At 39.6% G+C, this 13,493-nt stretch overlaps 1 protein-coding gene across 12 annotated transcripts in view; it reads left to right on the forward strand.

The window, feature by feature from the left end:
• Window positions 1-13,493, forward strand: part of dmd (dystrophin) — a 248,638-nt gene that overhangs the window by 213,915 nt on the left and 21,230 nt on the right. For 9 of the 12 annotated variants that reach the window (XM_023329879.1, XM_023329880.1, XM_023329881.1 and 6 more), the window contains 5 exons: window positions 305-573; window positions 692-838; window positions 4,132-4,194; window positions 5,957-6,020; window positions 7,804-7,864. In XM_023329879.1, coding sequence (XP_023185647.1) covers window positions 305-573; window positions 692-838; window positions 4,132-4,194; window positions 5,957-6,020; window positions 7,804-7,864 — 604 coding nt within the window. Of the gene's footprint in view, window positions 1-304; window positions 574-691; window positions 839-4,131; window positions 4,195-5,956; window positions 6,021-7,803; window positions 7,865-11,434; window positions 11,670-13,493 lie in introns of those variants that run through there. The other 3 variants (XM_023329878.1, XM_023329888.1, XM_023329887.1) reach the window with 2 other exon arrangements.

The raw sequence follows: 13,493 nt of genomic DNA on the forward strand, positions 1-13,493 counted from the left end.
AAAATTCAACAACTTGAGGGACAGACTCAAGGGGGTAAATACCTTCCCAAGGCGCTAATATTTCTATGATCTAGTCAAATTTTTGACCTAAATTCAATTGAGAATCTGTGGCAAAGCTTTTAAATTGGCGCTCAGAGGAGCTTTTTATCCAACCAAACAGAACTTGAGCTATTATGTGAAGAATAGGTGAAAGTTTTTAGAAACATACCGTCACAGAGGCACAATTGAGCAAATATAGCTTAATAAATGAGACTGTTGCTATTAGTTACTCATTTTGCCAGACTTGGCTTATCACAAATGTCAGACATCAGCCCAGAGGAGCGTGCTCAGAACGTGGGCCGAGTGTTGCGCAAAGAGGCAGACGATGTGGTGAGCCGGTGGGACCTGCTCAACGTCGACTCGGCCGACTGGCAGAGGAGGTTGGAGTTGGCCCTGGACAGACTGATGGAGCTTCAGGAAGCAGAAGACCTGCTGGACAAACAGCTGAAGCAGGCGGAGATGGTGAAGCAGGGCTGGGAACCTGTAGGGGAACTGCTGATTGACTCCTTACCTGAGCACATCAGTAGAGTCAAGGTAACTCCAACAGAGCAACAAGTCTCTCTGTCTTCGTAAGAGTAATTATTTGCATTGAAATTTTTATCTGAGCGGTTACAAATGTTTACGTATATGTGTGTGTTTCTCTTTGGTTCAGGAGTTCCAGGAAGAAATAGCTCTGATTAAGGACGATGTGACACACATGAACCATTTGGCATCCACCTTCGATCCATCCGACATCCAGTTGTCTCCTAGCAACCTGGAACGCATTGAAGACCTCAACACTCGCTGGAGACTGCTTCAAGTATGTACCCTTAAACATTCTCACACACACGTGCACAAGAAAAACATTTTCCAATAAACTCTGTTTTGTAACTTCATTTCACCCAGTTGGTGTGGGCTCTCAGTTTTTAAGATTATGGTAACAGTTGATGAAAACAGCAATAAACACTAAAAATGTATCACTGTGTGTGTAATGAATCTATATAAAAAAGACTTTTTGTAATAGGGCTGCACCTGTATTTTTTTTTGTTGTTGTTGGCTAATGTAACTAAAGTTTTGCCGCCTTGCTTACCGGGTTTTTTTTTTTTCTTTTTAGCTAAAACAACCATTACTGATATGCCAGGGGCTTCCTGTTGTGAATTTAATGATGTCAGGGAGGACATCAGTGGAAATCATTTGTATTTACCATGAAGAATTGGCAATCTGTCTCCAACCTAAACCAGGGTATTAACCCTCCAATCTGGTTGGCTCCCGGTTCCCTAGCCATGCCATTTTTAGTTATTTGCCTACAGTTTTACCTACTAAAATGCTTTCATTTACAATCATGACCAGTGGATGACTAAATTCAGCTGTGTGAAGACATTTTGTAAAGGTCTCTTAACTTTTAATTTTAATTTTTATGTTCATGGATTGAGAGGTCAAAGCTTTTACCTTATTAGGACATTAGCCTGAGTGCCTTCCATTAAAATGTTACGGTGGTTGAAAAGCTGAAACACTGAAAACACATGTAGGCAAAGCTTTTAAGGACATTAGAGCAATGTTTGCACTCTATTAGCCAACCAAGGCTGACATTGCTTTGACTAAATTTAGCCAAGACCTCAGTCCCAAACCATGTTAAATTTTCCTGTGATATATTTGGTGAAACAAATGACAATCCCAACTTCGGTGGGGTCGTGGTTCATTAGGTACAGAGGTCACACACACACACACTTGCGGTTCAGTACTTGTGGACTCAGCTGTTCCCGGACGTTTCTGTGACGTGGAATTTCAAATTATTGGTGGAAAGCCGGCCTGTTCACAGATTTATTTCATAATCTATATCTGAAATATTTAAAACAAAATGCAGCTTGAGAAACTGGAATAGCTAAGCGCATTGCTAATTCACACGCTATTGGTTGGTGTTTGCAAAACAGCCAATCAAGGAATGTCATTCGTTTTGCTTGATGCTGATTGGCTGTACCCCCAAGAGCGGAGATAAGGAAAATCATGGGCGCTAGCTTCTGCGGTAGTACTAAGACGGTTTCTGTCGAGCATTACTGCTTTGTGTATTAATTCATATTAATTAAAAATAGGCAGCTAACGAGCTATGCCTTGTTAGCAAGCTTGAATTTAGCCTTAATGCTATCACTAAGCTAACTAAGGCTGGATACAAACACATTTTTTCCAATCAAAAGATTTATTTACTATTCAAAATGCATTCTTTATACAGCCAGCTTTGTTGTTTGCTGCTAAAGTTTGCACACAATGAATAAATTCTAGAACTAAAGGTATCAGCATGTGGAAGTGTGAAGTTTGTTCTGATTAGTTTTTTTGTGTATCTTCTGGTAAACGCTTCTGAAAGGTTTTGGGAAAGATTTGTGACCAAAATAAATTAGATAATGTTAGAATCTAACCAAGAATTACCCAAAAAATCTACTTTAATGGCTAAAACTTGAGCAAATTTTCATTTTTTAACACACTATTCTGTTATATATTCAGTATGAAAAGCAAAATAAAATGTTGAAATGATGACTGCATTTAATGTGTGACAAAAATTTTTTTTTTTTAAAACAATATATCAGCAGGTTGTAGTAGCAGTAGCTGGCTGACCTAGCATTTAAATGATAGACTGCACTCTTGAGACTACACCAAGTCTTTTATCACAACAGGCATTTATGATCTGAGTGCTCTTCTAAATATTTTAGACGTTTTGGCTATTACTAAGATTACTATGATTAAACTGAGCTAGCTCAACCTTCATGGTAGAATACTTTCATAATGACGAGGTGCCGGTGATCAGAGGCAGTTCAGCCTCGGTTTGTGTCAGCAACAATAAACACCACCCTTTGTGTACTGGAAGTCAACCGGTGATCATAACAGGGTGTGACGGATAGAGCCAATCAGCTGGATGAAATGGACGCCTGGATGCAACAGCGGTGACAGGACCAGAAGGCTAGTCTTTCTGAAGTTAGGACCGGAGCAGATGCTTTGGCACCGACACAAACATCTGGCTTTCTTTTGCAACAATAAGCCAAGGTGTTTCTTTGCTCAGCTTCCGCCATGACACACAGTTCACTACTGTGTATTATAACATCTTGTAATATCAGCCAGGTCTGAAAAAAAATTATTTTATGCAAAAAAAAAAAAAACAGTAAATTTGTTTGCTTATATTTAATTTCTATACCTTTTTTAATGAAAGCATTTTAGTTGTACAAATATTTGCAGTGACCATGACCCTTCACCCACGTTTAAGTTTTGGCTAATTTCTGATAGCATTGGCCCTATGGCCCCTATGGAAGGGGGCCCAACAAATGACATAACACTGTTGTTTGATTTGCCTAGCTTAGACTCTGACTTGGATCAGTGACTGTCCCTCTCCTGGAAGCTTCCACCGTTGTGTTTGAGGAGAGACACAGAATAAAACTCGTAATAAAATGTCCATCAAAGAAGCTGGACCTGATCACGTTAGAATCAGGGCTCAGCTCTTCGGTTGTGTCAAATGTTTGCGTATGGTATAAGTGAGGTTCAAACATTCGTTTAAACGTTCAAGAACTTTTCAAGAGCATTGACCCGAGCTGAAATCCAGAGTACCGATTGCTGATCCAGCCTAACGGCAACCTGTCGGCCAGTGATGCAGTAGTTTGTTCTGCCATCACCGGCAATCGTGGAACTGTACATTTTGAGGAATGCAGTTCTGAAAGAAGGGGTGAACAACAAAACGTGCCGAACCAATGTGGAGTGTTTGACTGTTTTACTGGTCTGATACCAAAAGCTAGAGGACTGTCGTAATAACTTTGGCTTCTGTTGTTCGTTTTTCATTGTCCTTTGAATGTTGGCATTTAGAGTTTAAACGTTTAGTGTTCAACCTAGGTATTAATGACTTGTTTAGATGGGATTACGCCTAAACTTCATGTTGTACATCTAATATATGTTTATGTTCCTGTTGGGAGGAGGGGAATAGCTCGAGATTCAGCTCTTTCAAGTGAGTTCACAGTGTTCTTTTATGCCTAAAGGGTCGCAGGTGATGGTCAACATAGGCACAAAGTGCACTCTCGGTAATAGCAGCAGATTCTGCCTCAAACAATCCCACAACATCTCTTGTACAATTCTAATCAGGTTACCGTGGATACGGGAAAAAGCAACTCGGGCAGCAATGGACTGGATGAGGTGGACTCAAAGGTAATTTCAGTCCCTGGCTGCATAGAAGCAGAAAAACTGGGACAGGCCATCACTGTCGCATCTTCTTCATCTCATATCGTGGCTCTCCTCCTCTCACTTCCTCTTTCCCATGCTGTGTCATCAGCTGCTTTGTCATTTGGGTAGCAGATGACAGGTTGGATGTTTAATGAGCCAATCTGTCCACAAAGATGGACTTTAACCCATCTCAGGACTTCAACACCCAAGCTCACACACATACGATGGTGCTTCCCTGGGGATTTTAAAGATGTAGCTTACTGGCAGGTGTTGACAACACAGCAAGAATCAGCTGAATTTCCATGATTTTCTATTAAGGAATGATATTTTGCCATGCATTTAATCTTCACAGACACTACTTCACTAAAAATAGTGTCACCAGTATGCCTGTTTAGTGGCTCCAGGACTATTCACCCCTCCACAAATGTGTTCCTTCTGCTAGTAGATATTATTTATGGAAGTCATAAAACCACAAATTGAAATACAGACTATAGAAAATTCAATTCAATAACCATTTTTTGACATTGGTCTTTTTAATTCTACTAAAAATAACATTGATAGAAAACCAATAGCAGTTTTGACAAGGAAACAATCCACATTAACAAATATCCCTCTCACTGTAATGAATCTATATATTACTGAAATAAATTAACTTCATGATGATGTTCAAATCTATTGAAATGCCTATGTCCCTTTACACTCTGACAGTGAATCTTTCTGCTAATGGAAAAGGGTTAGCAAAGCATTTTGATTGGTGTGTGGCTGTCCAACCTCAACCTCATTAGGTTTTGATCCAACACAGACTTTTAGCAATTGGGCTAAACTTGCGCTTTTGTCAAGTCACACAATATTGGGGAGCTACCAGATCATCCACAAGGACTACCTAGCTAGCTAAAGGACTTTAGCTTGTGGCTAGCTAAAAGATGTTAGCTAGCTGCAAGCAGAAATACTGGAACATTTTAGAAATTTTGATTTCTATTCATCTAATAGTGATCTTGTTGTCACTCATGTCCTTTTAAATCTAATTTAAAAAGTCGTTTTTGGCAGGAATGAACCTAACCCAAAGGGTTCATAGATCCTGGTGGTATTTATAATAGCTTGAGTTAAGGAGGAAGTGAGTTGACAGGAGAGTGGGACCATTTCTGTTGTTTAACTACTGTTGTTTTGATACTTTTTACATTTGAAATTGAAGCATGTAGACATGCCTCATTCAGACTGCATCACCTTCAGTTCCTCCACTTCAAATTCAGTTATCCTGTCCATGCTCATCTTTGTTTTCTTCACTCAGGCCACCAATGTGTTCTTGTGTACACCACTTTGTCTTTATTAATGCTTCTAATTATTTACAAGTGTCGATTTCAATGTATATAATTTAGATTTTCTTGGTGATAAATTTGGCTGAAATTACTTTTTTTTTTCTTTTTACACAAACCAATCAATGCAACTAAAACAAGTGGACGTAGCTTGTTAGTTAGTGATTAAGAATAACATCAAAGTGGAAGGAAAAACATACATCTGCAAAATGTAATAATGATCTACTCCATAACTTTTGTACACATTGCAACCAAAGAAACTAAAGGAATAGTTGCGATTTTGCTGAAGTTGGCAAACTCTCAATAAATTAGTAGATATATGTATCATATTTATGTATCATAAAATGCATCTAAATGAACATCAGAGGGTCAGGCAATGAATAAAAATGTTTATTTTATTTTTCTTAGAATGGCTCCTGCTTTCTGTCTAACAGATATCTGTCAAAGAACATCTGAAGCAGCTGACAGACGCTCACACAGACTTCTGCCTTTCTCAAGGTGAGGCACCACCCCCACTGCTACTCATTTCTATATACCCATAAAATAATGCTACACTTTATTTATACAGTAAAAATACTGTAGGCTGTTTGGTATTTTATAAATGTAAATAAAATATCGTCACACAGACGTCACCATGTTTTACGTTGCAATGCATTCTTGTTAAATGACGTACCCTAGATTTGACTGCACTGGTAACAACTGTTTAGGGTCCGGTGTTAGGTCCATGATTTCACATTTGGTACTGGTGGCAGTAGCAATGTCTTTGTTATCATTTAAAGGAACTTCCAACGCTTCCTGTTTCCTGTATCTGATGTTTCTCCTAGCGCCTTTTGCATCTTTTTTTGCATCTATCAGCCTTTTGATAGTTAGCAGGGTTTAGGCACTTTGTATTCAAAGTATACTTTGTCGTCACGTCATTTGTTGTTAGCTTGCGACAGTAATGCGCTTTAGCGTCTTCATCTATTTTGCTCGTACAAATGACTGCCTTCTGGAGAGAAATGTTGAGGGGACAAATAGGTCCTTCGGAAGTTATTTTAGCTCTTCCCCACTTCGCTCTTCTTCTTTTTTTCACGTGAGAAGCGACACTCACCTCACTGTTTCATTTTTTTTTAAATTACATTCAACAACGACACGGTGTAGCATAGTTAGCCTTCCTGTATTTACTCAGTAGATTCCAGTACAGAACAGATCTAACTAAGTCATCAACCCAGCATGCATTGCGTAGGTGAAAAAACATAAAGATGAAATTTTTCAAGTAATTGAGTTTTTTTACTTATCACAAACAGCTATTTTTTCATTTAATTAGTTAATAGGATAATTACAACATATTTAAGCCTCTATGTTCAACTAACTTTATTATGAAAAACAATAATTAAGTGCTCAGAGTTCTAAATGTATATATCAAGCAAGCACTTTGCAAACTCACACATTAAAATTGAACAAAATATTTCCCAAACTGTTTTTTTCCTCCAGCCTGATGGTTTTCAGTCTGAAGGTTTTAACCAGGTCAGCTTTTACATTCTCACAGCGCTCTGAATGTATTCTGCATTTAACTTGTGGTAGGAAGATGGGTTGTAATCAAATTTGTGTGGTATTTCCTCTTTGGGATTATTCAAAAGTGGGAAAGACTTTTTTTTCCTTTAGATATGGATGCTAATCCCTTCAGTCCTCATGCCTGGACTGAAGAATTTAACATCAAGGTGGCTGGACAATGGTTTGAATTCAGTCCAGTTCTTTTATATTACCACAAATGACGAAAAATGCCACCATAAGATGCTGTACAAATTGACAAAATTTATATGAAGTTATAGAAAATCCAATTTGCTCCGAATTCATTTCAGATCAATTTATGTGGCATATTAATAATATTAGGAAATATTATCTTGCCAGGTTTTATTCTGCTGATTTTGATAGCTGGGTTTTTGATCTAATGTAAACCCAAAAAATACGTAAAAATAAGTAAATAATACAGGAAAGTATTAAACCACAAGCCACAAAAGGTTGTTAATGGAAGGTTAAGTGGAAGGAGGAAGTGTGTGTTAGGATAAAAGAACAAGAAGCTGGGACAATTTTTTTATATCTACTGGAAAACAGAACAGAGAACAGTAAAGAGCAGGCTCGCTTTGCAACATCCTATCTTTGTAAAGGTTAAGTAACAAAAAGAATATTCAAAAGAAGACTATCTTGGGATTTGTTGCACCTTTTTTAATAATGCATAAACTGTGTTAAAGTTCAGGTCTTTTGTTGTGACACTCCTCATCCGTCCCTGTGTCTTCTCCAGGATCAGTAGAAAGACCGTTCGAGCAGGGCATCTCTCCAAACAATGTGCCCTATTATATCAAGTAAGTACAGGCCAGCTGATCCTCACATTCTCCTGCCCTTTGTGTCACTCCAAAAGCAGCTCTGTTTCCTCTGTTCTTAGCTAAACGGATTTCCCTTGGGAACTTTAACTCAACTTCATGTTTGTTTTTAACATATTTTTCCCCCTCTACTTCTTCTAATGTTTTGTTTTACATATATGTCATATGTTTCGAAAGTGATTAAAGCTCAGAGAAACGTCTTCTCATACTATTTTTGTTTGATCAATGTCAAGAGAAGGAGAGTATTTAGATAAATTCCTACATTTTGTGGTTCAGTGATGTTGAAGACTGATTTGGGACAAACTTATGAACCTATGAATCAACCGTAAGGGAGCATTGTGACAAAAGCAGACATCGGGGAGTGATTTTATTCCACGTTCTAAATTCGTTTTTATTATTATTATTATTCCTGCCACCATAAAACATATTTAGATATTTAAAGTCTATTTTAACACAACCTAAAAACAGATAATAAAAACTCAAAACATTTCTGGTGAGGAAAAGCCTTGGACATCCCGACATTTTTTTCCATATATAATGTCTAACTCACTTCAGGTACGAATGATATTAACCAGTGGCGACCTCCAGGCAGGGACACGGGGGGCCATGGTCCTCTTGAAAAAAATCTTCTGCTAGTCTGGTAGAGGATTTAAAGAGCTGTTGGGAGAATTGCAAATCAGCCATTTGTGCTTACTTTTAGACCTCAAGCATGTCGCCGTCTGAAAACAGAGCCGCAAGATGCTTAAGAGTCTCCAAAACCCTTAAATGTCACCATTGAAATGTCAACGTTCTTGCTAGCATATCCTTGCTACTGTTGATATGAACGTTCATGCTTGTACAATTGGAAAGAGGCTGCTAAAGTCACAAAAAGAAGAACTGGAAGAACCTGATGGAATTATTTGGACACCAGAACAGAGAACATGTTTGAACTTTTCCTTAAACGGTCAACGTACGCCACGCGTTACTGTAAAGTCTTGGACAAATTGTCAGCTTACCAGGGAAAAGATGAGACGCTCCAACCGAACACATGCTTCTGCATTTTAAATCAGCTGGAAGCTTTTCAGTAGCAGCTGTTCATGTTTAAATACCGGCGAGGATCTCCTGATGGATCCACATGTTTTCACTCTACAGTTGGCACTCATCAGTAATTGGGCGCAGGGATAAAATCCAGAGTGGATCGTCCGGGTATCTGCAGCTGTACTTGCATGGGCACAAACTGCTATTGTTTCACTGCACACACACACGCACACCCCTCCACACTGTTCCAGAGTTAATGTAACAGTTGAGACTTGTCCTCACTTTTCTCCTCAATCCTGCAACACTGACTCCCAAAGCAGAGCTACTCCTCCACCCCCCACCCCTCTCACCCTTCCTCCTCCATCTCAGCTTATCTCTCCTTTCTCACAAACAAAAGGCACTTTGCTCTCCTTCCCTCCTCTAGCTCTCTCCTAGCCGGCCCTTATTGTTCTCCCTCTGCTTCACGATGCCGAGTGCAAGTGGTGTTTAGCTCTCTCTGTCCGTCCTTCTTGTCAGGGAGGTGAAAACCCCCCTCAGATGATGTTCAGGCTCTTTTGCTCCCTTGAAACAGCAGGAAGGGGGGGAAGGGATTCAGAGGCAGGGAGCCTGATCTCTGCCTTGTCTAGCAGAGCTGTGGGCCAATGCTGAGCGGCAGGCCAGGCTAGACAGGAAGTAAGTGGGGTTTCATTTCAAAATAAAGATCTTCATTAATAAATCAACAACTTGTGGTTAAGTGTAAAAGAATACTTCAATCTTAGAAGCTAAGATCGAAACAGACCTCCAGAGTTTTGAAACAACTCTCACCTGAAGTGACATTTTATACAATATTTTATACTGCTGATTGAAGTAGGAAATAGAGGTTGGAGGTTGTGCGACACCAATAATCTTCCTATGTCAAACACAAACTGAAATGGACACTTAAATTGGTCAGTATATAATAATGACAGACATATGAAATCAGTACAATATAGAAATGGAAATGAAATATGCATTTATTTCAAACTATTTTAAAAGTTAGAATAGGTCATTATTTAGAATAAATACAAGTAAAAATAAAACTAAAGCAAAGCTAAATTACAGGTTAAATTAAGTATTTGGCTATAGTTTATTTTTGACTGAAAAAGATTTAGTTGATTTTGTTCTGACAACGTATCTTAGCAATAAATCAGAGTTTACTGTATGAATACTGTAGGAAACCCTGTTTCTTTCCCTTTAATGATGCAGCATCAGCAGAGTTGAGTATGTGGACTCTTCTCATTTAAAAAAAAGTAAATAAATAAAATCTTCTCCTCAAACAGCCTAACCTATGAAATTCTGGAGGTTGTCCCTGATTAACCCTGCTCTGTGGAGGCGGATATTGATGTCTGACATAGTTTGCTTCCTAAGAGAAGAGAAAGAAGTTAGCTACTGGTTGCTGAATCCCATCTGGATATCTGTCTGAGTTTAAGTTGCCTTCAATCATCACAAGTTTTGTTTTCCCTGTGAGGGAGATGCTGCTCCTCAGCAACACTTGTAAATGGTTTATGTTGTTACTGCTTCTTTTTTTTTTCTACAGTATGTATTGCACATTTTTATTTGCAAAGCATAAGTTGTTTGGCATTGGAAAACACATACTAAACTTTGCTGCTCAAACCACAAATGCATTTTTTAAACAAATATGACACAATTTAAGGGGATAGAAACAGGCTTTCTAACTGTAGGTGGGTGAAGTGTGTTAACTAAGGACACAACGACAGAAGCAGGTGGAGAGGGGATCAAACTGACAACCAATTTGTCCCCCATCACCCTTTCAACATGAAAGTTGAAGCCAGATCTTTTTACACTGTGTAAAAGTACAGCAATGTTTTCCACTGTCTAACATTTAATCAGACTAAACTTCCCCTTCCCAGACAATGATGTCACATTTGAGCATCATTTAAGGCACACCTTAAATACATTGCTTTATTGTTTGATGTCACTAGAAGATCAAGACAAGCTATGCAAGTTTATATAAAAATAAAAAATACCATTGTTAGGATTAATAGTTTATTTAAGAACACAACTGGCTACATAAAAATAACTAAAAATAACCACATGGATTTACATATTGTCACCTTCTTAAACTAATGTGTTTTTGCCTAAAGTGATTTTGACTTTAAGAAAAAAAATCACCCCCTAAAATGTTAGGAAGGTGACAGTATTTAAAAGACATTGCAATCTAAGAACATTTTAAATGAATCCTGATAGTCTTAAATATGAATACAATGTTGCATGTGCACAAGTTTTACTAGTTAAATTGAATTACTCATATTAACTTTTGATGTTCTCATAATTTAAGACCCTCCCCCCCTCCCCCCCCCCCCCCCCACCCCCCTGAATATTTGGACTCAGCCCAGTGTTTCAGAATCCCAGCTACGCCTCTGGACCTGAGTTAAACGCCTGTTTTGTTGCTGGAAAATAACAGGAATTTGTTTGAGAGTGACGCTGAAGCCATAAAATAAGTGGGAAACGAGCGGTTTCCGCTTTTATTTTGTCTGACCCAGCGGAAGTGTTCCTCCGCCGTATTCCCGGGACGTGTTAGCCTCCGCAGCCCCGTCGCTACCGCTTGCAGAGAGGAACACACACCGACTCGGTTAGGCCCTTCACGGTAACCTCGGACGCCTCTCGCCGGTGTCAGGAGACGCTCCGTCCGCCGCCTTCTCCTCCTCCTCCTCTGTCCTCGCCGAGTCGAGCCATCACCTCTGGACTTGCAGGGCTGTGATTTGCGGGCGATGCGGGAGCAGTTTCGGAAGTGAGTAGCTGCAGAGGGGCTGGGGAATGTTTGTGGTGCTGATAAATAATGGGGATGGTGGTAATGCAGAGGAGCTTTTCACGCACATCGACCGTGCGCTTTTACTGTCAGTCAATTATAACAGAATATTAAAGTAAATTGTCGGTTTTGCGGAGAAATGAGTGAGAAGCGCTTTCCCCTTTCTCCACTAATGAAGTGGGAGGTGAATGGTTCTCTTTGGGACTGATTTAACCCTTCCTGCGGTTGTTACCGGGGAAGCGAGGCGAGGTGTGCGGCCAGTCGCGCCTCCTCAAGCCGCTCTCCTCCCCGCTCCTCTGCTGCCATATTGGAACATGAATCTGTATATATTCAGCCCGGAGTTGCGCCTGCATGTCAGCAGTATGTGATTGAATTTTGCCCACTGGGAATACGTGGTAATCTCAAGGCGTGTAACACACAGACCCCCGCCGTCAGTGCAGCAGTGTTTGAATTCCTTCACACTCCACACACGGTCACCTTCCTGGCCAATCGGCGCAGAATTGTTGCACATTTGGCGCTGTTTTGCCCCGATCCGCTGTTCCACTTATCGGTTTTCAGCATGGCAGGATAGGATGTAGTCTTTATGGGAATGGCTGCTTCCCATTTGTGGCACGCATGTGATTGCAGGTGTGTGTGTGTGTGTGTGTGTGTGTGTGTGTGTGTGTGTGTGTGTGTGTGTGTGTGTGTGTGTGTGTGTGTGTGTGTGTGTGCGTGCGTGTGTGTGTGTGCTCCGACTAATTCACTTTTTAGTCCAATCAAATGACTGAAGTGAAAATCAGTCATTAAACAAATGTCGATTTTTCGAAAAGCATAACCTGAATGAATGCCAACATATCGAAACCAACCTAGTTTAGACATTCCTCTTAGCATTTCTTTTTAAATTAAGCAGCATTGTGTTTTGGTCAGAGAATGGCCATTCGTTTCTCAGCCTGCACTTTGACTAGACCAGTCCAAAACCTGCTTTTATACATTTTTGTTGGTAAAACTGCTGGTTTGCTTCAGATTATTACCCTGCTGTGTAACAGTAAACTTGTTTTTAAGCCTAAAGTTCTCCTTCCTATGTTCTTCTTCAGGATTTATCTGGATAAATCGTCTACAGGATTTACGTCAATATTGTTAGCAGCTAGTGCCTAGCTTGTTGCTGTGCTTTCAAATTCTGTTATTTTCTCACCTTTTTTCCACTAGTCACTTAAATGTGTTAGAAACTTATAAAAAACTTGTAATTTATTAATCAATTGCTCTCATTGCTTCTCAAGAGCTACTTCTCTATATGAAGAGTCTTAATCATACAGAGCATCAAGTGTGAAGCTCTCACTGTCCTATCCAAGGGACAGAATAGCTTGTTTTTGAATGATACAGCAGCAAGAGTAGCCCTTAGACTGTTGCGTGTTGAGAAGTACTGCACTGCTTTACAATGATCATATGTGATGCTACAGATCCATGTGTTGCCACCCAGACATCAGTTTTACTCTTCACAACATCTGTCTGAACCCTGGTGTACCCCTCGGCTGTGACATCGGACCACTGTTTTTGTTCATTTTTTACTTCTCCTAATGGTTGTTGATTGCAGACTGACTGCTCCGAGTATTTCATAGACTCTTGATTTTATCTTCACGCACAGCCATGTCTGGTCTGGTTTATTTGAAAGGTTTGTCACAGTTTTTTTTTTTTTGGGGGGGGGGTTTAGAAAGTCAACCTATTGTTTTTGTCAGTTTATTTTACGTTGGCTGTTATTCTCCTAATCTGACTGACTGAACAAATTAAAGTTGTGTTCTTTTTACATGTTTGACAACAATTTTTAAGCTT

Source organism: Xiphophorus maculatus, chromosome 24, assembly GCF_002775205.1.
Source record: "Xiphophorus maculatus strain JP 163 A chromosome 24, X_maculatus-5.0-male, whole genome shotgun sequence".
Taxonomy (NCBI): domain Eukaryota; kingdom Metazoa; phylum Chordata; class Actinopteri; order Cyprinodontiformes; family Poeciliidae; genus Xiphophorus; species Xiphophorus maculatus.